At 47.7% G+C, this 17,499-nt stretch overlaps 1 protein-coding gene across 1 annotated transcript; it reads right to left on the bottom strand.

Moving 5' to 3' along the window:
• Positions 1-499: 499 nt before the first annotated feature.
• PRODH2 (proline dehydrogenase 2) lies at positions 500-11,258 on the bottom strand. Its single transcript, XM_053264316.1, has 10 exons — positions 10,989-11,258; positions 9,857-10,050; positions 6,347-6,467; positions 4,852-4,935; positions 4,693-4,773; positions 2,885-3,031; positions 2,564-2,730; positions 2,319-2,429; positions 887-975; positions 500-788 (listed from the first exon to the last, which is right to left on the bottom strand). The coding sequence occupies exons 1-10, from the start codon at positions 11,256-11,258 to the stop codon at positions 619-621; spliced, it is 1,434 nt and encodes a 477-aa protein (XP_053120291.1). The 3' UTR covers positions 500-618.
• Positions 11,259-17,499: the final 6,241 nt, after the last annotated feature.

Below are 17,499 nucleotides of genomic sequence, written 5' to 3' on the forward strand. Positions count from 1 at the left end.
CTAACAATGTAAAATGGAGAGTCCAAATAAAACAGGAAACCAGGGTATGTGTGTGTGTTACTCAAGTCTTATTCTATCTCTGTGTTGCGGCCAGACCCCCCACTCATATTGCTTAAGTATGTTGGCACCACAAACAAGGGCGGAAGTTAAAAATCATTTTTCTTTGGCTGCTAAAACTTAAAAAAACAAAACAAAAACAAAAACAAAATGGCAGCAGTAGCAGCCCTACTATCCAGCAGAACTTGATTGACGATCCCCTTGTGGGTGACAGTCCATCAGTTTAAGGCATCTATTTTTGATGAGGGCAACATGACCAACACTCAGCCAGGGGGATCTATTACTAAGAATCTTCTGATGATGAAGGTGGCAGGAGGTGAAAAACTAATATGATGTACAAATATCAATATTTTTCTTTGAGGACTCTGTTTCAAAAGAGAGAGCTAAGGTAAATCTCCATTACAGAGAAACAGAAGGGCTCTGGGTTTGGTGCACTGGAGAAAGTAACTGAAGTGATTTTGAAGAGTATGAAATCTTTTGTGGGTTGCGTTGTCGGGTTCATGGTTCCATGAGTGCAGGATGAAGCAGCTGGAAGTCGCTCTTCTGGATACTTGGGTTCACTCAAGCCTGTCTCAGAATCCGTCTCCGCAGCTCCAAACGCAACAGATCTCTCTCCTTCCGGATGCCAAGGAGGACGCTCTGGTTCTCATGAGCACGGCGGATCAGGTATGGGATCACTTCTTCCACTGAGCCATAGGGGATGGATTTGTAGATGGCATAACCTGCCTGACCTAGGTTTGGGCAGAAGATTTGAAAAAAGAGATGACATATCACAGAAAGAACGGAGGAAATTGTGATGATGGAAAAATCGACATGGACCAGCTCTTACCTAATGCCAAAGAAACCTGGTCGCACATGCCCAGAAGCTGCCCAAAGCTGACAGGTCCAGCATTCTTGTTGATGCCCATCTCTGCCATCCTTAAAATGGATATAAAACAAGCACATATCAGTGATTGGTTAAGTACCCAGATATAGCATAGCAAAGAATACAGAAGCAGCAGGAAGCCATGATGCAGATTCCAACTCTCCCATAAATTTATTTGCTGGTTTAATGGCAGGTTCCTTGCAACTATCTCTTATTTTCAGCCCACCGCCCCCACCCCATTTATAATGTGGGGATTAGAATAAGGATCCTGTTTACATGTTTGCTGTAAGAAACTAATCATTTATTACATTTTATTCCATCTTGCCCTCAGAGCAGCAATACAAGTTTTCTCTCTCCTGCCTTTATTTTCACAAAAATCTTGAGTCCTAGTGACCAGCACTGTGAGCTTAATGATCCAAGTGGGATTTGAATCCAGGTCTCCCCAAAGTCCAACACAGTTATCTACTACATCAGGGGATCCCCAACACAGTAACGTTCACATGATCAACTTAGCCAGGCCTGGGAAGGGCTAGTGGAGAGGCAGGCTCCTGCCTGCCTCCCCACACATGAGCATGAAGTGTTCATGAGCATGCGGTAGCCCAAGTGGTGTTGTGGTGAGCAGCAGAGCCAGGATGCGGAGGATTGACTCCTTTGGCATCCCACAAAAGATGGTGCGAAGAGCACGGTGCATTGGGGATTTCCCTGCTGCTGGGCACTCCTGCCACTCAGTTCTCTGGATGTTCAGGCTGTAGGCAGCCTGTGTGTCCACAGAACTGGGAGGGAGCGCACTCTTCTCCCTCACTTTTAGCCTGGGTAAAAAACCCGGGCTACCCAGTTGAAGCTCACCAGGATTGGGACCGATCCTGCTGCTCCTCTTGGCCAGCCCTACCCGTGTAGGGCTGGTTGTGTGAATGACCTTAGTGTCTGTCATCTGTCCAGAGGATGGGCAAGTTGGTTATTCTGCTCCTCTGAATGTCCACATTCATTCTTGCCTCTGGAGACGGCAGTCTGCTTCTTCCTTTAACTCTGAGGTGTGTTGTTGGTTGTATGCTAATAGGCCTGAGATGTGGGTAGGGATTGGAACATTGGCTGCTGATGTCACAGAGGCAAGGAAGCCTCCCTGAAGCAAGGGAAAGCAATGCTATTCCCCAACCCCTCCTAGGAGGAAGGGATATTTGAAGGGGTTCTTTCCCAGGTTAAAAGGTTGTAGATTCTCCTCTATTGCTTTTCTCTCCCTCTCAGCTTTCAGATAATACCTTCACTGTCTAATTCAGAAATCTGTTAGAGAAAGAGAAGGCAAATATACTTGAAGATGTGTGGAACATTTTAATAGGCAATGAAACAGGAAGACAGACCCAGAACCACAACATTCCCACCCCCTTCTAGCTCCTCATACCTTTGTACAGCATGCATCACTGAAGCTTCATTGTGTGTGGCAACTATCAGCTCAAACCTGCCTCTGGCTGCAGCCACTCGATCCAAGGCAAAATCCAGACAGCGCTGGTAACTATATCCCAAGGGGAAAGGAATGAACATCAGCATGATGGAGGGACCTCCGACAGGAAGCATATCTCCTCAGTCATAGCTCATATTCAAGATCAGTAGAATTGAGGAACAGAACTGTGGGGAAAGAGTCCTTGCCTGTTGTTGGTAGCCTCCCAGCTGGGATGCACAGGATCGGGGTAGCCTTTTTCCTTCGCCAGTTTCCGTTCCTTCTCCATATAAGCTCCCCTTACCAGTTTCACCCCAAAACAGATGTCCAAATGCTCAGTGAAGGCCACGTCCTGTTTTATCCGTTCTTGAGTGTCCTGAAGAAAGACAGCAGTCAAAGACAAAATAGCGGCTAGAGGAGAGCAACACACAAAAGCATCTTCCAGGATCATTGAGTTGGTGAGGCTAGAGTGGATCCCTTTACTTCTAGAAATGTGGCGAACAGAAGGCTGTTTCTGGAAGAGGACCCACCTTGAGATATGCCTGATATGTGTTCCAAATCCATGGGTTCTTGGTATTGCACACAGCCATCATTGCCATGGTGACTAGTGTCAGGGCAGGGTTAATGTATGTGTACTCAGCATCCACCAGAACACGGACCCCTTTTTCTACAGCATACTAAGAAAGGAGAGGAAAGACACCTTGATAAAGAGGGATTACATTTGACAGGTGACATTGCTTTCTGGTACCTGGATTATTAGTTGAAGGTTTCACACTACCCATGAAAAGTTTACATTTGGATAAGTGGCAATATGCTACCAGGATTCTCCCAAACCAAAAGGATGAGGATTAAGGCTAGCAGTGCTTGTGAGTAGCCTTCCTACCACTTCTACAAGGTGATGCCTCTTTAGCCTGTAACCTTAGTGATGTGGAGCACTACACAGAATACAAATTCATTGTTTCTTTCAGCCAGACAGCCATAGTGTTGTCAGTTCCTTTAGACACCTTTCCTTCGTTAAGCAGATATTTGGTTAATACCCCAGAATGGTCAACTTGCTGTTTCATCAGTCGGAGCTAATGGTTTGAGAGTGGTTTCCTGGTAGGTGAGGGATCTCTTGGTGTTTTTGAATGGTATATCCATCCAAGCTCAGGAAAGAAGGTGCTGCTCTAGCTGAGGGAACGAATAGATGAGAGAGCAGGGTACACGGAGGCAGGTTTGACAGTTTTGAAAGCTGCAATGAGAACTGAGAGAACTGAGTGATTCCAGCTGGAGTGAGCTGAAGCTGAGTGTGTGCGGGAATACAACTGCCTAAGTTGCTCTTGGTAAGATCTTCTACCTTGTAGGGGTTCCTGTTCACCTCCGCTTGTGTCCTGCTTGCATATTCGTAAAATAAATCAAATATTACAAATTCCAGAAGGGTAGTTGTGTTAGTTTGTCGCAGAAAAAACAATAAAAAGTCTTGTAAAGTAAAGGTAAAGTGTGCCGTCGAGTCAATTTTGACTCCTGGCACCCACAGAGCCCTGTGGTTTTCTTTGGTAGAATACAGGAGGGGTTTACTATTGCCTCCTGCCACGCAGTATGAGATGATGCCTTTCAGCATCTTCCTGTATCACTGCTGCTCAGTACTGTACCAGCAGGGATTCGAATTGGCAACCTTCTGCTTGTGAGTCAAGCATTTCCCCGCTGCTCTTGTAGCACTAACACATTTATTTCAGCTTTTGTGGATTACAGGCCACATCATCAGATGCAAACCTTACAAAGACACTGTGGCCGTGTTCTTAAAATTCAGAAAGTTAGCCTGGGGAGGGGTCAGCTAAGATTCAGAATGATGTGTGCTCCCGAAAACCCTGGCGGAAATCCCAGCTGGGGGACCGGGACATGATCGTGTGCAATGGGGAATCATCGTTGAGTGCTGTGCTGAGCCAACATTGCTAAGTCTTCAATTTGACCTACAGTGGTGCCACCAAGCACCCAGCTGCAATTCCTCCTTGCACACGATCACTCCCCCAGTCCTCCAGCCGGGATTTTCACCACGGTTTTCGTGAATGCCTGTGGTTCTGAATCTTAGCTGGTCACTCCTCAGACTAGCTTTCTGGGTCATAAAAACACAGCCAGAAACTCTCCAGTGTTCTCTAGTCTCATCTACTGGAAACTCAACCCAGGTAATGTTGCTTCTGGAACTTCTCAATGCTCAGGGAAGCAGGACAGCACGTCATAAGACTATTAGAGGCATGGATATTCCTTCCTCACTTTCTACCCAGCCCCCCTTGCATTTTGCACTCCCACCCCCACCCCATCTCCTGCAAGTCAGCATTCTGGGCGGCTTCGTTTCCTGTACCTGTGCTACAGAATTAAGCCGATGCAGCGATTTCTGGAAATGCAGGTTTTCTTCTTGGGTCAGGCAGCCAAAGCTCAGTTCCTAGGAAGGGGGGAGGGAAGAGGCATTTTAAAAAGTGTCATTCTCTCCAAAAGGTCAAAACGCAAGGGCGAACCTCACCTCTCCTTTCATGAGAGTCACAACTCTCTGGATGGTAAGGTCTGACACGCCTTCTGGCTCTCGCAGCCTCAGGGTAATAGTCTTCTGTGATGAGAAGAAGAAAGGGGGATTCCAAATAAGATCAGAAAGATTTTCCCTTCAAAGAAGTATCAAAGCACCCTAGAGCTATACAGGATGATGAAGCCTGACCTCCAGAATCGCTGATCAACCCTCCCTTTGCTTGTACTTCTGGGAGTATCTCAGTTATTAGCTGACAGCAGGAGGGAAATTACTCAAAGTAGTGCCATTGAAATTAAAAAGGACAGTTTGGCAATGCCCAATTTATATTCCTAACTTAAGGATTAGGAAATTGTTCTCTTTTTTAAAAAATGATTCTCAAGATACCAATTTCTTGTTTTTAATTTTTGTTAATATGCAGAATATTATGCCAAACAAAATCATATTATCAATTATACACCCAAATAAAGTAACAACTTATGTTCTGCTGTTATCGCTTTTAAGTATGTGTTCTTAGATATAGGGCTAAATCCAGAGGATGCTAGTCATGCTTAAGTCCCATTGTTATAATGGGCCCTAGGTTAGTCACAGACAAACTGTTTCCAGAGATTAGCATTGCATGACTAACTTTCTCTGGATCTTAGCCATTGTTTAAAAATCTGTACCAATGAGTCTTCTGTTCATTAGTATCTGCCCATTCATTAGCATCACAGGCTCTTGCATATGCCTACACTTTTCGAAGCTTTGGTGGTGGTGGTGTGTGGCAGAGCCTTCTCTGTGGTGGCTCCTAAGATGTGGAACTCCCTGCTCTGGGGGATCTGTTTGGCACTCAGTCTGTCTATTTCTGACAGTTATTGAAGACGTAGCTTTTTCTTCAGGCTTTTAATTAGTCATATTTTTTGTATGACTACTGTTTTCAGTATTTTGGATATTTTCTGCAGCTTTTGCTGTAATGTTTATTATATTTTGTAGTAATTTTTGTTACAATTTTCTATTTAATTTAACCATCATTGGGAACCACCTCAAGCTTTACTGGAAAGGTGGGATATAAATGTTCTAATATACGTAAACAAAATTATGTTTGTATTTTTGTTTGTATTGTAAATGGAAAGACAGGATAACAGTCTAAGAATAACAAGGGCACAGACCTATCCTTAAGGAGGGAAACAATAAACCAGTCTGAGCAGTACAGGATTTGGAGGAAATACCCTGATGCCAACAAATCTTTAGGTATGGTTCCACTGTCACTCCAACACTGGCACAACTCCATTATAGGATTGCCCAGAGCATCTTAGAATAACCAGAGCCTTTACTTGCACTGCCAAAAAAAAAAAAAAAGCAAATATTTCCAGGATAGCAAGCTGTGTACCTAATAAAGAGGATACAAGCGAGCAGTTTGCTTGTGGAATCACAGAATCCTCTCCCAGCTGTAAACACCTGCTCAGACTTTGCAGCCTGTGAAGTCCCAGTAGCCGCCATCCTGTCCCACAATACTTACACAGAGTTCAGCAGCCATCAGGGCCGTCACCTTCAGCTGCATCATGGGACTGGTGGCACCCCCGACTGACAGATCGAGGCAGGTCAGCATGGCACGGGCATTTTCATCATACCACCCCTCCCTGGTCAAGACAGAGCAAAAGAATCCCTTCTTGAGATTTCACATGATCTCCTCTTCCCTGTAAATTTATGCGGGCATCTGAAGATCACCACAGCCTCTTCACTTAAGGGCCACAGTGACTGCACTGTCCATTGAGAGCAAGGCCCTCTGCCTCTCCTTAATTCCTCTCAGTGCCAACCTTCAGTTTTCTGTTATCCCCGCCCTCCTGCTGGCATCCTTGATGCTTTTTGCAACAGTCTCCAAAATGGAAGGAAGAGTGGGGTAGCCCTTCTATGAGACAGCGTGAGGCGGTTGCCTCAAATGCAAGTGCAGGCAGGGTCAGAGGGGACAGCAAAAGCCGGGCCACCACCCTCATGGGTGCCACTGTGCCATCCACTGCTGCCGTCCTTCCTCGCCCTGCTGGAGCAAGCTGCTCATTGAGGTCATATTGCCCTTCATCTCAGGCAGCAAAATGTCTTGGACCACCCCTGAAGGGGGCCTCAAAGTTCAATGTAAATGTGAGATTTCTCAATCTGCTGTTCTGAATTTTCCAGGAGCCTCTTCTCGGCTCATTGTGCTTAAAGGAAAATGTTCCTAAATATACATTTCTGATGATTTCTGAAAATTAGCTGAAGGCCCGTCTAGCTGGTAGCTGGCGAGAAGGATGATGGAGAGTTCTCTACCCTTTCTTCCACCATCAAGGTCACTACTTCAGTTGCATCATGGAGTCACTCTTGGTCCCATAGAGCAAAATGGAAGCCTCTGAGAACAAATCAGGCTTTATCTACATAGCTTCCTTCCTTCCTCCGCATTGTCTTAATAGCTCTATTCCTTCCTCTGCCTTGGCTTTTTGTTTCTGGGATAGAGAATTGGGAATTGTTTTGCTTGATATATATCTAGGATTCTCAAAACATGGGTCCCTAGGTGCTGTTGCATTACAACTCCCATCATCCCAGTCATAATGACCAAAAGCTATTGTAGCTGGGGATTATGGGAATCATCATAGTACAACAACATCTGGAGAGCCTTGTTTGAGAACCCAATACATACAGACTTCCATAGAACGTGGGGATGGACACTACCTTAGATGGCTTTAAAAGGGAATTAGGCACATTAGGATAGGTCTACCATTGGCCACTAGCCATAATAGCTAGGTGGAACCTCCATGTTCTGTGGCAGTATACCAGAGAATTCCAAATGCTGGTGGGGAGGGGACAGCTGAGGAGGGCTTTTTCTCCAGCTATGAGCTTCCCAGAGGCTTCTAGCTGGCCTTTGTGGGAAACAAAATGCAGAATTTGATAGATCTATGATCTGATCTGGGACCAAGATCTATCAGTTCTTTGGTCTGATCTGTATGTTCTTAGGTTGCTTTTATTTTGGGGGGTTTTGCAGAAAGAAAGGGTTCAAAACATTTGTCAGTTAAATTTGTAACTATATATATTTTTAAGAACCCTTGGTATACTACTGCATGTATAAAAGGTGGCTGCAACGTGCTCAGTGAAAATGTGAAGCTACCTTTAGCTCCTGTTGTCTGCATTACCACCACTTCCTGATCTGAACAGACTGTGCTGTGAAGACACATAAAGATCAGCTTCACACATTATTGGGAAACACCAGGAGGAGGTGTGTGAATCATGTTTCTTTATTCATATGAGAATTTATTCTGACGCCCCGCAATCCCACCCACCCAGTGGTGAAAACGTGTGAGTTGCCTCATTAGGAGCACATACACCTTAACCATCACACAGCCACCCAAGTGCTAGCTAGGCAATGAATTAATAACAAAGAAAGGAAATGTGACTCACATTTACCAGCAACACACAAAACCTCCAGGCAAAGTCACGGAAAGCAGGCCTTGAAATATGGGGGGGAGGTGTGGGGGGGGAGGGAGATCCTTCGTGAGATCCACCAGTCCATGGTGGATCCCCAGATTTGGGTCTCCAGATGTTGCATTACCACAACAATGCGGGTGGGGGGAGGGGCATTGTGGCTGGGAATGATGCTGTCGTCCAACAACATCTGTGGACCCTCTGAGAATCCCTGAACTAGACTTAACCTGAACTAGGCTATGGGGGACCTTGATTGTATTCAAATCAAGGTTCCCCATAGCCTTCTAAGGACAATAGCTAAGAAGGGCATCATAAAATCTAGAGATGTACAGTTGCCAACTTTCCAGCATTGGCCTGGAGTTGTCAGAAATGGGGAGCAATCTCCAGGCAATTATTGAAAACAATCCTGGAGATTTTAATGTCTTGATATTGTGCAAAATATTAGAGACAAATCTCCAGCAATAGCTTTAGTCAGAGCTGTCAACTCTATTGGGATGTACCCCTTCTGACCTCTCTGTTATTTGACAAGAACTTTATTCACATGTTATGTTTAACACTCATACAATCTGTGTACACATGTACAGATCTGTATGTAGATACAGTTATTCTTGCATGTAATGCAGAACACAGGTACAGCAGTACACTTCCTATCTGTATCCTGCATTTCAGGGGGTCTGTATGTGTGTACAGCCATCTGAACACAGTACAACAGAGTGTCTGAATAGTGCTTCTGTATCCTGCATTTCAGGGGTCTGTGCCAGCATTCAGTTTTTAAATGAATCCAAGAATAGAGCCTGCTTCAAAGATCTGCTAATTAACTTCATATATTAAGCAATTGAGAAGCTTTAATGCTTTGATTCAGGTAAATACAGTAAATCTGTTAGTCCAGGGGTTCTCAACCTCTGGTGTCCAGATGTGGTTGGACTACAACTCCCATCATTACTATAGGGGTGTGCGAGCTGGCTCAGTTGAAGCTGGGCTTGATGTCAAACCAGCTCGGCTTGACAGGTTTGGGGTCAAACCAGACCGGCCTCAGCCGATCCAAGTTCGAACCGAATCAGTTCGGAGCCCTATTGGTAAAGGGGCAGGGAGGCTTCCCTAAGCCTGGGGTGGGGGGCAGGAGGGAGCAGTTAGTACTTACAAGTACTATCATTGGTGGTGGCGGCTGGGGGGGGCGGGCGGTGGATGGTGGTGACCACAGAGGTGGGGGGCACAGCAGCTCCCACTTCCCACCGGTCTCCTCCAGAGTAGCCAGGGCCAGCAGTGGGACCTAAACTGAACCGGTAAAACTGGTTTTGTGCACATCCCTACATTACTATAGCTATTCATTCATACAAAAAATGTGTGTGTGTGTACAGACATCTGGACATAGGTACAGCATGATGTCTGGACAGGGCTATTGTCAAGCCTTCTAACCAGCCAAATCTAAATTTGGGATAGATAATGTGATAGTCTTCCCACCCCTTAGGAGAGCATCTGGGGTGTTCCTCGTCTGGTCCCCCTCTCCCCCACTGCTATATCAACACACAACCTACCTTCTGCTGTCTCAATCCTTCCCCCTCTACCTGCCTTCAAGACTCACCCTTCCTTGGCCTGCCCCACGTCTTCCTCAATAGGAACAGCAAGGAGAGGACGGACCCCCAAATGCTGGAGCCGCTGCAGCGTGCCTTTGATCTCTTTTTGGCTCTCACCAGCCACAAACTGTCCGTAGAGTGTGAGACGGAGAATGGAGCCCCAGAGCCGGCGGCCCAGAACCCGTCGGGAGATGGAAAGGAGCTTGGAGGAGCAGAGGGAAATAGAAGCTTAGTGGAGAAATCCCAGAGGGGTCGCCATGTTGGCCTCTTGCAGCAAACATGGCAAGAAAAAGAGTTGTATGGCTCCCTAAAGACTATTTGCTTTGGTACAAGCTTTCAGGGACTAGAGCCCACTTCACAGAATCTACAAACTTCATGTATCTAGCCGTTGAGGAGAAGCTTTAATGCACCCGAAGGGGTGAACTCTAGGCTGTGAGAACTGATGCCACAATAAATCTGTTAGTCCAGAGGTTCCCAACCTTGAGTCCCCAGATGCTGTTGGACTACAACTCCCAGCATCCCCACCACAATGGCCTTTGCCCATTGTGGCAAGAATGATGGGCATTGTAGTCCAATAACTATCTTTGAGGTGCCACAAGACTCTTTTCAAAAAAATAGAATTAGCCGTCCCACAGCTTGACCCAAAGACTCTGCCTCTCAATCGCAACATAGCACTGTGGGGCACCCCCTTGTGGTGATGGTGATTGAGAAAGAATCATTTGGGTGTGTGGGTTGTGGGCTCAGAACTGACCCAAGGTATTGCGGCAACTGAGGTGAGGTGCCAAATGCTGCCTTGCCCCATGCCCTTGATGGGGGCCAGCCCCCTTCAAACCAACCCTTACAACCTTTGAAAGTGTTGCAGGGGCCGGTGGGTGGAGGAGGGAAGGTTGCCAGCAGCTTCCTCCTCTCTCTCCTAGTACTTCTTGCAAGCTTTGCAAGGCATGTGAGGAGAGGAGGTCAGCCTTCTCTGTTATCTCACACTCACTCAGTCCCAAAGAGCTGCTCTGGTGGCAGTGGCAGAGGACATCTTGCTGCCCTACTGGCACCCCAATAAGCCACCGCCTGAGGCAACCACCTCCCCTCGCCTCATGAAAGGACCGCCTCTGTGTGGGTCAAGATCCAAGCCATTCCTTGCCTCACCGTGGGCGCTTTCTGGACCAGCCATGGGGAGGAGCACAGCAGGAAGACCAGAAGTCCACGCATGAGCTCCCAGTTGCTCTTGAGATGAAAAACCTTCCCGTTCTCCAAGTCCAGCGAAGGAGGAGGAGGCAGGGGTTTCTGTGCTGCAGCAGCAGCCGCAACAGCAACTTGAGGCGGTGACTTGGGAAGCGTAGATGTCTGTGCCGCAGCATGCGGGGCCCAGAGGGCTACCACCCGGTGGCGAAACAAGCGAGCCCCCTGGTTCAGCATGCTGACAGCTCTGCCTGTCTGAAGGTCACAGCACCACTTCTGGGAATGTGGCACCTGGCTCTTCTCCCACAGTGTTCGGGGCAAGCAGGAAACAGGGGTGGGTGGGGGAAAGAGCACAACGACGAGGCCCACAGGGTGCTGGCTCAGCAGGTGGGGGGCCTCTGTGCAAGAAGCTCGGTAGGGTAGAAAAACTGCTGAGGAGGAGAAGTCACTGATTAACGCCAGGGCTCCTAATGCCTCTACTTCACTGCTTTAGCCCATCAGGATTCAGTCCCTTTAAGAACGCCAGCAACTCTTGGCACTCTGGATTCCCTGTAAGTTGGTCCCCTCTGTGGCATGTAGGCCTGCATTCACCTTGGTGCGCCATTTATTTGCTCACGCCCCATCTTTCCTGTGCAGGGTTGTTAATACAGCTTACCATCAACAATAAAGCCCAGGTGTGAAGTACGTCCTGAGACTACGAGAACGGAGAAAAGGTAGTATCACTGAACTTTGGCAAAATGGGGCTCCCATTCAGCAAAAGTGGCTGTCTGAGGAGAAACAGCACTGAGGCTGTTCCCACAGTCAGCTGAGTTCGGGCTAGGGGAGCCTAGCCCAATTTCGGCTGATCACGGGAGCCACCGGGCTTGCAGGTGAGCCCGTTTGCCTCCCGGTGGTTAACCCGCCAAACAACCTCTCCCCTTAAACCAGGTTTGCGGAGCGAGCACTCCACAAACCCGGTTTATAAAATCACGAGTAGCTGCTACGCGGCTCCGTGCCGTGGCTACTCACAAGTAGACCCCCGGAGAGTCGGAAAGCCACCTCCCGGCTCTGGGGGTCTCTCCAGCACTTGCGCAGGGCATACTGGAGCCTCTGGGGGTCACGCGGCCCCCGATCCTCTCAGCTCCGTCATGGAGCCAGCAGTCGTGTGGGCAGCTACTGTGGCCGCCCAGAGCAGACTGGCTGGTCATCTGTGAGGAGAGCGGGGAGCCATCCCATAGAGGCTCTTCTCCGTGATCGTGAGAAGAGCCTCACTGTTAGCCAACAGTGAGTAGCCAGGGTCTTGCTCCCTTGCAGTGGCAGCTCAAGGTCTCTGTACACCTGAGGCAGGGCGTCAAATGTCACTTCTCCTTTGTGTGCACACCTCTCCCTCATCTTTCCCGTTAATTAAAGTGGTGGGCAGAGGGCATCTTGCTGCCTCGTTTGGACCTTGATAATCAGCTGCCTGAGACGATCTTGCCTCATGGAAGGGCCACCCCCTGTTCCCTTGCCCAAAGGACTGGATGGCCCAATAGAAAACCCATTACAAGTACTACACTGGGAAAAAGGAAAAGGCTACGACTCCTATGAATATTTATATACCACTTTTCAACAAAAGGTCTCAAAGCAGTTTACAGGGGTGGATACAGTGAAGAACACAATGTGTTAAGATACAGTGTTAAGAACACAAGGACATTTCCATTGAGGATGACACATATACTGAAGCTCATGTTTTACATGTTATATGTGAGTGGGATGCTACTTTGATATAGGATCAATATGAGATAGTGATGTACACCTTGAGGTGTACACCACACCCACACATGGGATCTACCTGAGTATAAATTATCAGGATGAAATATTCATTCTGCAATAAAATAGTGGCTCACATGCAGCACAGGAAAATGTGGGTGGCTCACCAGTGTTCCCTCTAACTGGGATTGGCAGATGTTGTTGACTACAAGCAAAAGTCATTGCAACTGGGGATTCTGGGAGTTGTAGTCAACATCTGGGAATCCCTGTTAGAGGGAACACTGCTTTGAATGCAACTGGTATCAGCCTGTTCAGTGTGAACGGTCAAAGCCTTGCTGAAATAGCCGACAGGAGGAATAGTCTGCAATGCAGCTTTGTTTAATTTATGTATTATTTACATTGATATCCTGCACTTCCTCCAAGAGGTTCAGAACAGAGTACATAGTTAGGAACATGGGAAGCTGCCATATACTGAGTCAGACCATTGGTCCATCAGGCTCAGTACTGCCGACACAGACCGGCAGTGGCCTCTCCAAGGTTTCAGGCAGGAGTGTCTCCCAGCCCTATCTTGGAGATGTCAGGGAGTGAACCTGGGACCTTCTGCATGCAAGTGCTCTTCCCAGAGTGGCGGCTCCAACCCCAGAGGGGAATATCTTACAGTGCTCACACATGTAGTCTCCCATTCATATGCAACCAGGGTAGACCCTGCTTAGCTAAGGTCATGCTTGCTACCACAAAACCAGCTCTTCTGTGTATTAAGGGAGCTGGTCTAGTGGTAGCAAGCCTGAATTATGCCTTTTGCTAAGCAGGGCCCACCCTGGTTTGCATTTGGAAGGGCAACTACATGTGAGCACTGTCTGCTGTAAGGTATTCCCTTTAGGGCAGGGCTGCTCAACCTCAGCCCTCCTGCAGGTGTTGGCCTACAATTCCCATAATCCCTGGCTATTGGCCACTGTGGCTGGGGATGATGGGAGTTGTAGTCCAAAAGCAACGGGGGTGGGGTGGCTAAGTTGAGCAGGCCTGCTTTAGGGGATGGAACCATAGCTCAGCAGAAGAGCATCGGCTTGCCTGCAGAAGGTCCAAGGTTCACCCCCTGGCATTTCCTGGTAGGGCTGGGGAAAGACTCCTGCCTGAAACCTTGGGAGAGCTGCTGCCCGTCAGTGTAGATCAGGGGTTGGCAACTTGGCCTCCAGCCATTCAACTACATATCCCATCACCCCCCACCACAATTTGTGATTGGGGAAGATGGGGGCTGTAGTTCAACAACAGCTGGAGGGCCCCAGTTTGCTCACCCGTGGTGTAGATAATACTGAGCTAAATAGACTAATGGTCTGACTCTGTATTAGACAGCTGCCTATGTTATCCTCACCAGTCTGTGAGGTAGGCTTTACATCTCAGTTGTAAAACGGCTGTGAGCGCTATATAGAAGACCTTTGCCCGGATTCACTGTATATGCGCCTGCACGTAGCTTAATAACTAGCCTGGCTTCATTAAGAAAGAATCTGCATCTCTGCCTGCAGGGCTTTGAGTATTAAGGGACAGAGGAATTTGTCCTCAAAAGCAAAGTCCTTTGGTAATGAAGCTCATTGCCTTCCCTGCTCACTCGCTCTCCCATGAGCGAAACGGCCTTGTCCAGACTTCTAAACGAGTTAAAGCATCTATGTGTGCACAAGCACTTAGATGGGGGTGGGGCAGAACATCTCCCCCTCCCCAGAGCAGCAACAAAGGAAGAGACAGAAAGGAGGCAGTGGGTTGGTGCTGAGGAGGAGGGGACGCCCTGCCTGATCCCCCATCTTTCAGCCAGCAGCAGCAGGGTTCTACTGCTTACAGCAGGGCTGCACAACCCTGGCCTCCATCTGTGCTCTGAACTGCAATTCCCATCATCTCCAGTCACAGTGGCCCATACTTGGAGAGGAGAGCTGGTCTTGTGGTCGCAAGCATGACTTGTACCCTTAGCTAAGCAGGGTCTGCCCTGGTTGCATATGAATGGGAGACTTGATGTGTGAGCACTGTGAGATATTCCCCTCAGGGGATGGAGCCGCTCTGGGAAGAGCAGAAGGTTCCAAGTTCCCTCCCTGGAAGCATCTCCAAAATAGGGCTGAGAGAGATTCCTGCCTGCAACCTTGGAGAAGCCGCTGCCAGTCTGGTTAGACAATACTGAGCTAGATGGACCTATGGTATGACTTAGTATATGGCAGTTGCCTATGTTCCTCGTCAGGGATGATGGGTGCTGTAGGCCAACTTCTGCAGGAAGCCTGTCCAGCCCCAGGTAACAGCACGGCAGGTACAGCATCAGGCATCCATCTCCAGGCCACGCTACCCTTCAGCACCCCACTTCTGTTTTCCTACCCCCTCTGCAAGTCACTCTGTGAGGCAGTCAAAAACGCCAACTCGGGCACCTTCAGATCAGCCCTGGGGAGTTGCAAGCAAGAGCTGGGAGAAATAAGAACATAAGAACAGCCCTGCCGGATCAGGCCCAAGGCTCATCTAGTCCAGCATCCTGTTTCGCACAGTGGCCCACCAGATGCCGCTGGAAGCCACAGACAAGAGTTGAGGGCGTGCCCTCTCTCCTGCCATTACTCCCCTGCAACTGGTACTCAGAGGCATCCTGCCTTTGAGGATGGGGGTGGCCCACAGCCCTCCGACTGGTAGCCATTGATAGACCTCTCCTCCATGAAGTCATCCAAACCCCTCTTAAAGCCATCCAGGTTGTTGGCTGTCACCACATCCTGTGGCAGAGAGTTCCACAAGTGGATCACGCGTTGTGTGAAAAAGTACTTCTGTTTGTTGGTCCTAGACCTCCTGGCAATCAATTTCATGGAGTGACCCCTGGTTCTAGTGTTGTGTGAGAGGGAAAAGAATTTCTCTCTCTCCACTTTCTCCACAACATGAATGATTTTATAGACCTCTATCATGTCTCCCTGCAGTCATCTTTTTTCTAAACTAAAAAGCCCAGGTGTTGTAGTCTTGCCTCATAAGAAAGGTGCTCTAGGCCCCTGATCATCTTGGTTGCCCTCTTCTGTACCTTCTCCAGTTCAACAATGTCCTTTTTAAGATGTGGTGACCAGAATTGTACGCAGTACTCCAAGTGTGGTCGCACCATAGTTTTGTATAAGGGCATTATAATGTTAGCAGTTTTATTTTCAATCCCCTTTCTAATGATCCCTAGCATGGAATTGGCCTTTTTCACAGCTGCCGCATATTGAGTTGACACTTTCAACGAGCTGTCCACCACAACCCCAAGATCCCTCTCCTGGTCCATCACCAACAGCTTGGATCCCATCAGCATATACTTGAAGTTGGGGTTTTTCGTCCCAATCTGCATCACTTTACACTTGCTAACATTGAACCGCATTTGCCATTTTGTTGCCCACTCCTCCAGTTTGGAGAGATCCTTTTGGAGCTGCTCACAATCCGTTTTGGATTTCACTACCCGGAAGAGTTTGGTATCATCTGCAAATTTGGCCACATTGCTGCTTACTCCTGCTTCTAGATCATTTATGAATAAATTAAAAAGCACCAGTCCCAGTACAGATCCCTGGGGGACCCCACTTCTTACTTCCCTCCATTGTGAAAACTCTCCATTTATACCTACCCTCTGTTTCCTGTCTTTCAACCAGTTAGCAATCCACACATGTACTTGTCCCTTTATCCCATGACAGCTAAGTTTCCTCAGGAGTCTTTGATGAGGAACTTTGTCAAAAGCTTTTTGGAAGTCCAGGTAGACTATGTCAACTGGATCACCTTGATCCACACACTCGTTGACACTCTCAAAGAAGTCCAAAAGGTTGGTGAGGCAAGATTTACCTTTGCGGAAGCCATGCTGGCTCACTCCCAGCAGGGCCTGTTCTTCTATGTGCTTTATAATTTTATCCTTGAGGATGCTTTCCATCAATTTGCCTGGAGCGGACATTAGGCTAACTGGCCTGTAATTTCCCGGATCACCCCTGGATCCCTTCTTGAAAATCGGTGTTACATTTGCTACTCTCCAGTCCTCTGGTACAGAGCCCGAATGCAGGGATAAGTTAAATATTTTAGCAAGGAGGTTGGCAATTTCACATTTGAGTTCTTTGAGGACTCTTGGATGGATGCCATCCGGCCCTGGTGATTTGTTAGCTTTCAGTTTTTCCAGACAGTTTAGAACATCATCCCTTGTCACTTCTATCTGACTCAGTTCTTTAGCCTCCATCCCTGAAAAGTCTGGTTCAGGATCAGGTATATGCTCTGTATCCTCTGCCATGAAGATGGACACAAAGAACTCATTTAGCTTCTCTGCAACCTCCATATCCTCCTTAATAATCCCTTTCACTCCCTCATTGTCTAATGGTCCAACCGCCTCCCTGGCAGGTTTCCTGCTCCTGATGTAGTTAAAGAAGTTTTTGTTATTCACCTTGATACTTTTTGGCTAAATGTTCCTCAAACTCTCTTTTTGCCTCCCTTATTGTCACCTTGCTTTTCTTTTGCCAGAGTTTGTGTTCCTTTCTGTTCTCTTCGTTTGGACAGGCCTTCCAATTTCGGAAGGAAGTCTTCCCTTTTATGGCTTCCTTGACAGTACCCGTTAGCCATGCTGGCATCCTCCTGGACTTAGTGGTACCTTTCCTCCTTTTGGGTATACAATCTAACTGGGCTTCTAGTATTGTGGTCTTGAGTAAACTCCATGCACTCTGGAGCGAAGTGACTCTCCTGATTTCCCCCCTCAGCTTTCTTTTCACCATACTCCTCATTTTGGAGAAGTTTCCTCTTCTGAAAT

Source organism: Hemicordylus capensis, chromosome 6 (assembly GCF_027244095.1).
Source record: "Hemicordylus capensis ecotype Gifberg chromosome 6, rHemCap1.1.pri, whole genome shotgun sequence".
Classification (NCBI taxonomy): Eukaryota; Metazoa; Chordata; class Lepidosauria; order Squamata; family Cordylidae; genus Hemicordylus; species Hemicordylus capensis.